The sequence below is a fragment of the Setaria viridis genome, chromosome 6, assembly GCF_005286985.2.
Source record: "Setaria viridis chromosome 6, Setaria_viridis_v4.0, whole genome shotgun sequence".
Lineage (NCBI taxonomy): Eukaryota > Viridiplantae > Streptophyta > Magnoliopsida > Poales > Poaceae > Setaria > Setaria viridis.
Genome location: NC_048268.2, coordinates 1,208,127 through 1,215,807, shown reverse-complemented (window position 1 = coordinate 1,215,807; position 7,681 = coordinate 1,208,127). Strand labels below are relative to the sequence as shown.

The 7,681-nt window shown below is 40.6% G+C and overlaps 1 protein-coding gene across 1 annotated transcript; it reads right to left on the bottom strand.

Annotated features, from left to right (window-relative positions):
- Window positions 1-5,472: 5,472 nt before the first annotated feature.
- Window positions 5,473-6,781, bottom strand: LOC117860706 (wall-associated receptor kinase 4). The gene is made up of 2 exons (XM_072294527.1): window positions 6,514-6,781; window positions 5,473-6,173 (listed from the first exon to the last, which is right to left on the bottom strand). Exons 1-2 carry the CDS (start codon window positions 6,779-6,781, stop codon window positions 5,473-5,475), a joined length of 969 nt encoding a protein of 322 aa, XP_072150628.1.
- Window positions 6,782-7,681: the final 900 nt, after the last annotated feature.

The window sequence follows — 7,681 nt, the reverse complement described above, 5'->3', positions numbered from 1 at the left end:
TAAAATGATCCAACGCCGTTGGCGATGTAGAGCCAAGATCCGAAAACAAAAGTCGCGCCTGCCTCGAAGGTGAAAGCAGGCTTGATAACGACAGGTGCCATCGAACTCGCGCAGAGAAACTCGATGACTCCCCCTACCTGGCGCGCTAGCTGTCGGTGTTTTAGACTGGCAACCTGCCTAGGGGGTACCCTAGGTGGTCTTTTGTGCGGTAAGGGCCATCGAGAATCAAGGAGTCAATGGTGACGCAGGGAACACGATTTAGACAGGTTCGGGCCGCTAGATCGTGTAATACCCTACGTCATGTGGGTTGGTTGTATTGAACTTAGATGTGTTGAAGAAGTTGTCTTTGAGGGGGTCCCTGCCCGCCCTTATATACTCGGGAGGGCAGGGTTACAAGTTTGAATCCTAGTCAGGTAAGATTACAGAGTTCTACTTGGTGTATACCGAGTAGTTTCCATATGCACACCTAACTAGTTCGAGTGGGATACGCTTCTTGCCGGGCAGCCTCCTAGTCTTGATTATGTCCGAGTACGCCCCTTAGTTAGCCGCACAGGGTTTACTCGTAGGCCTGGGATGTATGCCCGACACGCACGCAGCCACCAGCGCTGTTCCGTCGGACGCCACTGTCACTTCGCCTCTGGAGGAGCCCTATCGGATGAAGCCCGAGCCAGCCGCCATCGGCCAAATTATGGCCGGTCGTGTCCATCTCCGACGCCGGTGAGTACCTGCACGCAATCCCCTCATCCTTCTCATCCAATCCTTGATCTCGCCGTTAACCCTCGCTGCCCGGAGTGCCGGAAAGCCGGACGGCCAAACCCCTCAGCGAGAGGAAGAAGAAGACCCGGTGTGTTTTCAGTTTAGCCCTTGAAAAATCCTATAATGTGTAGAAGTTTACTTGTGTCTTGCAAGTATTGCAGATAACCCCCTTAACCTTTTAGATCCTTTCAATCTAATCCAACCCGAGATCTTTTGCAGCTCTAACCCTAAGGTTCACCTATTCGCAGCGACTATTCATTGAATCTAAGGAATCTTCCTTGTTAGCCCCCTGTCCTTTACGGTTAATCACGACTAGGTCCTTAAACAAGACTTAAAATCTTGTTTAGCTCCTAGAATGTACGTTTAAATTTTGTTTCTATCCGTTCAAGTTGCGTTAGATTCATAAGAACATAAATTACACGTTAGTGGTGATGTTTGCCTTTATGCATGTTTTCAAATATAAATTTAATATTAAATTGATTAATGCTTGATAAACGTGTTTTTTTCTCTAAATAAAATCTACTTAGAGTTATACACCGCTTTTCATAATAGACATCAATTTGATTAATGTTTACTTCATATGCTTTTCTGAATAAAATCCAACTAGAGTTATACCTCGGATTTTCATAGTCAAACTTAAATTTATTAATGATTATTCAATTTGCTTTCTAAATAAAAGCTACATAGGTTATATCTCGAGTTTTCATAATTAAATGTTAATTTAGGTAATATAAATATAACTGTGTTTTTAATTATTATTTGGTTAGTTCAACACGAATCATAAATCTATGCACTTAGATGTTCATATATGCTTTATTTTCAAATTAAATGTTTAATTTGTATAACTTGTACATAAATATTTCTAAATAAATTTGCTTAAGTTTTTTTACCGTGTTTCACAGACAAATATAACTTGATTAATTCTAACTAAGGATATTTCTTTGAAATATCTTTACATTATTTTTCTCAACTAAAATAAATGCAGCATGTAGCTCTTGTCTTTTTTTTATATAATTCAAATCTTTCGATAGCTTTATCTTTTCAACCATAGTTCTGTTTTAAGCGTTTCTTGCATTTGCGTAATCTTAGAATCGAGCCCTATCCTTTAGTACGCTCTTTTAAAACTTTTTTGTTATTTGGGGTATTGTTTTTAGTTGTACTTGTTTGTTTGCCTGTATATTTGTGCTGATGATTATCGAGTAGAAGGATCGATGTTTGGAAGATTTGAAGAGTAAGAGTTTCAAGAGAGCAAGAGCTGAAAAGCAGTAAGAGTAACTTTTTGTTGGAGAAAGGTAAGTGTATCCTTGTGCTTTTGTCCCAATAACTTTATTTAATCACTATTGCATATGCTTGCATTTAATTTGATGGGTCCTATTAAGGTTTGCCTACTTTTTATATGATCATTCTTTGTCAACCTGGGTTTATCTTTCTGTTGGGTAGCTATGCTTCGCTGCTATGCTTGGGTTATGATGGTTTTAATGAACTCAATGATTAAACTTATTTATGCTATACCTTTTGTTAATACAAGAGCACAATACTTAATTGGAACATGGAGAACCACCCAGGAAAACAGTACAACAACAAGAAATATAATGGCTCTGGTCTTAGCTAATTAATTAGAAATTTTAGTCTGGGGTAATCTTACCGAAAGGACAAGAGGAAAGGCGTTGATGGGGTATAGTCTGGTCCTCTTGGGAAGTGGGCTTGGCTAAGACACTATACCCACTAGGGATATACCCACTAGGGAGGGCTATGCTCTGCTTCGACCGGAAACCTTAGCGGGTTACCACTTGCTAGCGAATGTTTGTAAAGGTCTTGTAGCGTCCCTATGCAATCACACCTCAGAAGTGTGGTATGGTGCCTAGCCAGCACCGCATGGTTGGATCCAAAGTTCTTTGAACTTTTATGCGACTTGTAAGTAAAGTTCTGCGACCTCTACAGAGATGTAAAACTGATCGATCAGCCATGCTCATGGTCAAGAGCGGCTTGTACCCTCACATGATTAATATACTTGAAGATGGATTGGACCCTTACATGATTAATATACTTGAAGATGGACTTAAATCGTGGTTATAGCTGTGCCATATGCTTATGGCTTATGTTTATGTTAAATGTTGGTTGGTATATATACTTATACCTTAGCAATCAGGTGCTAATAAAATTTGACCAACTAAAAATATTTAATGCAGTCAACCAGTTAGCCTTTTCTTGTTTAAGCCTTGCATTCATATTTTCCCACACTTGCTGAGTACGACATGTGCTCACCCTTGCTATAACCAATGTTGCTCAGAAGAAAAAGCTGCTATCAAGTTTGTTGTGAACATGGTGCTGAGTTCTAGGCGCACGCAACCTCCGGTCGTTTGCCTGTGAAGTTTGAAGTCTTCATTTCCAAAATTATGTAGTAAATCTTTGATATACTCTCTTATTTCTTTACGTGATACTGCTACTATTATTCATTGATGATGTCGCTATACGTATGAAACTTGATTCTGACATACATATAGGTAGCACTTGGTTTTGTTTTAAAACCGAGTGCGACACTTTCAAAATTAATCTTTCCGGTGGATAAATATGTTGGGCAGGATAGCTAATAATGCAAAAACTTAGGTTCTCATTCTTTTTCGATAAAAGGAATGGCATAATTTAGCCACTCATTTTGTGACGACCTTAATAAACACAAGGCAGCAGCTTCTCTGTTTTGTTTTAGGACGCCAGCAGCTTCTGATTTTTAGGACTCTTTGGTGCGCACTTATTCACATACTTATTCAGTCATACTAGAAATATAGATGTTTTCAGAACCAATTCTGTAATGGAACAAAGTTCATCCTGTCTTTTTCTTGTTCATCTTAGAGAGTGGATGGCTAATGTTCTATGGACTACCTTTTCCCCACTTGTTTTATTGAGCGCTCTTGCAACGTTTCTACTATTTTCCTGAGTCCATTCCTGTTGTAATGTGGGTTACCTTGTATCCATTCGCAGGTTCAGAACTGTCTAATTGCGTTTGACATGACAATGGCTCCGTAAGATCTTTTTTTTTTAAACGAGCCAGCAAGAGAGCTGCTGCTATATTAAAAAAGCGGAGGAATGTCCGACGGGCGAAGTACAAAAGTTCTATACATACTGCACACGCACATCCCAAAGCAAAAGGGAAAACAAGAGAGTGTTAAAAAAAACTCGATACTACAGATCCCTCACCGCATTAATGAAGGACTCTAGGTGCTTAGCACCTGCCGCAATCCATGTAGCCGCCTGATCTTTGATCTTATTTACCGTCCGATGTATCGTCTGCTCCTTGTTTCAAAAAATCCTGGCATTCCTTTCATTCCAAATTTCCCATAGGACAAGAATAATTAAGCTTCGCAACCCTTTCCTGTTGAACATGTTTAGGAAAACCCCCTGTAGTTTAAGTAGCTTTGTATGTGGATTCACCCGCTGAAGGCAGTAACTCGTAGGTTCCGGGGTATACCGCCTAATAAGACTGGGCTTGTTGCTGACACTCCTTGTCACTGTACACCGTTGTTACTAGGAGCCCCCTGGCTGGCTCAGTAGTCTGTACGCTAGCGGCATCTTAGTTTTGTTTAGCTGTGTTGATTGAAGGATGTAGGAAGATGGTTGCTGTCTTCTGCAGAATAGCAGGTAATGCTCAACTCCAAGTCATTTTGATTGACGTTGCTGTGAATTCGTATGTTGATGCCGGCTGACAGAGTTTGTTGGTGCAGCTGGTGTTAGCATCATGATTTTATTTTGCGGGTGGTGTTAGCAACACGTTCCAGTTTCCGGAGTTCGTTTACCAGTGATGTTTTTTCTTTGAGGTGTTGTGTTGTTCCATCAATTGTAACGAAGTAGCTTTTGCGAGAGGGTTAGGAGAAGGGGGTACTGCAAATGGTAGCCATTCTTTTAGAACCCTCTCGAACAGCAAGGTTCCATGGCATCTTCGGTCTTCCTCCACTTTGATTTTAAATTTCTTCATTTAAATGTTGGGTTTGTCTTGTTGGATGATCCATTGCTAATTTGCTGCTTGAATTCATCCAGCATCATCATTCCAAATTTACTTTCAATTCTGAGGAAGATGGGTGCACATCGTCCAGCCAAGCTGCATTTCATTTACTAGTTGAAGATTGTGTTCGTCGATGCCTACATTTCAGTGTCCAAATTAAACCACATTGCACTCGCACTGCCACATGTCATTGCATGAGCAAGCAGGCTAATGAAAACAACTCAGCTGCATTGTCTCAACTCAAGAATACAGAAACGTACATCACTCTGCTTTTTACTCCTTGGTCCTTCCAGGCTTACAGCAGGCTGGGAAAAAAATAATACCATGTGATGTTCGATTAGCAAACATTAAGCACATCACTACTTTCTGTAGAATATTCATGGAAGGAGCTATGCCAAAATATTTTCAGAACAATTGAGAGCAAAATCATGTAAGCTCACCATTGTTCATGACTGCATAAGTTCATCGGGGCTAGTTTGCTGACAAAACTATTTCATCTTCCATTGTGTATTGTCTGCTGGCTTCCTTGTTAACCCATTCAATTGACATGCAGTGAGCCACAGTATTATGCTCATTATATTCCCTTGGTGCCGTAGTATATGGAATCTGCTTCTTCTTAACTAGTAAGTTTTCAAGTCTCATCTCAGCTTCTCTCATTGTAGGTCGGTCTTCTCTCCTCAATTTAGTACACATTGTTGCTTGTATTGCTACTTCATAGACTACTGCAACTTCATCCTCCATGATTTGTCAATTGATATATATCGAGAAGCTCCAAAGTCGGATACTTTTGCAACTAAATTTTCATCAAGTAGTATGTTGGAAGACTTAATATCTCTATGAAATATTGGCATTGAAGTAGCTGAATGTAAATAGGATAGTGCTCTGGCAACTTCCATCGCAATCCTCATTCGATCATCCCATGGTAGTGATATAGGTCCTTCAACATAAAGATGATGATAAAGGGTTCCATTTGAAATGAACTCATAAACTAGTAATGGGACTTCTGTCTCAAGGCAGCATCCTAAGAGCTTCACCACATTTCTGTGGTTTACTTGAGAAAGAACTGCAACTTCATTTATGAATTCATCGATTTCTCTTTGTACCACTATCTTAGACTTCTTAATTGCCACAACATGCAGATCTAAAATTCCTTTAAATACAATGCCATGCCCTCCACCACCAATCACATGAGCTTTATCAAAATTATTTGTGGCCTTCTCTAGCTCTTCTAAAGTAATTATCATCCTTTCACCAATGTCTGCCTTATGTGTTAGCAATTGCTGCAATAGTAAGCCATGATTTTCGCTGAAATATTTCTCTTTCATCTTCCTCACCTTCGTCTCCTTGATTTTTCGAATTATGAAGGGACTACCAAATGCTAGAAGCATGCCACCAGAGACTCCTAGCCCGATGCCTAAACCTGTCAGAAAACGTGCTTTAATTTCCTTATTGTATATATTGCCATGTGGCATTTCTCAAATATATTGGTCCAGCAAGCTGATCTCGGCGTCCTACCTATTATTAAGCCAGTATCAAGGTCGCATTTAGTTGTTTGCCCGTTAAACTTCCTTCCTGCTCGACAAGAACACCGGTAGCCTCCTTCCGTGTTGTGGCAAACACCGCCTGAATGGCATGGGCTGCTTCTACACTCATCAACGTCTGCAGTAAGATGAGCAAAACCAAGAACTTCATGATAAATTAATACAAGATTAGAGATTGAATATTGTTCAAAGATATTGTTATCTTAGCACACTCCTTACCTTGGCATCCACCTTGAAGATACGGGTTGCCTTGGTACCCTTTGGAGCAGTTGCACAGGTACCCTAGCCCGTTGGCTGGGCACACACTGTTGGTGCTGAGGCATGCGTAAGTGCCCACCTTGTTATGTTTGGCGACCTCACATGTCGTCGTCCCGTTTCTTATCGCCCAGTCCATCACCACTGGTGCTTGTCGCCCAATTCTTGTGTCATTGAACGTGGTCGTGCTGATGTACTTGGTGCTGAAAGAATAGAATGCCTCCGCCCCCATTAGCACGGCGTAGCTAAAACGGCTAAACCTCCAAACTTTGCTTGTGTTGAAACCGTGATCGAAATAGACGTAGTAGTAGCCCATATTCCTAGGCAGTGGTGAAGCTAGAGCAAATTGGAGGAGGGTGTGCTTGCTTTGTGGGTGCATAGAGATGAGTCATGGGGGTGCAAATATGGTGAAAATTTAAGCATATTCACTGTTTTTCATTTTTTGGGGGGTGCATTTGCACCCCCTAATTAGCGTGTACCTTCGCCAGAGTATTATGCTCATTATATTCCCTTGGTGCCGTAGTATGTGGAATCTGCTTCTTCTTAACTAGTAAGTTTTCAAGTCTCATCTCAGCTTCTCTCATTGTAGGTCGGTCTTCTCTCCTCAATTTAGTACACATTGTTGCTAGTATTGCTACTTCATAGACTACTGCAACTTCATCCTCCATGATTTGAGGGTCTATGAGGCCAACCAGTTTGCCTTCCGTGAGTAGTGAGACAAAATGTGAAACAAGACCATCCCCATCATCGGTCCAATAGCCAAATGGTTTCTTTCTTTGTGAGTAGTTCTACAAGAAGTACACCAAAACTGAAGACATCACTCTTATCTGTTAGTCGGCCACTATAATAGTATTCTGGATCAAGGTAACTGATTGTTCCTTGAACTGCTGTAGTGATTCCTGTTTTGTCAATTGATATATATCGAGAAGCTCCAAAGTCGGATACTTTTGCAACTAAATTTTCATCAAGTAGTATGTTGGAAGACTTAATATCTCTATGAAATATTGGCATTGAAGTAGCTGAATGTAAATAGGATAGTTTTGTCATTTTGATTGACGTTGCTGTGAATTCGTATGTTGATGCCGGCTGACAGAGTTTGTTGATGCAGCTGGTGTTAGCATCATGATTTTAT

Coding starts and splice junctions, on each gene's coding strand:
- LOC117860706 (XM_072294527.1), bottom strand. CDS start 6,781: ATGGGGGCGGAGGCATTCTATTCTTTCAGCACCAAGTACATCAGCACG. Junction 6,174..6,513: donor TCTTCAAGGTGGATGCCAAG/GTAAGGAGTGTG, acceptor GTTTTCTGACAG/GTTTAGGCATCGGGCTAGGA.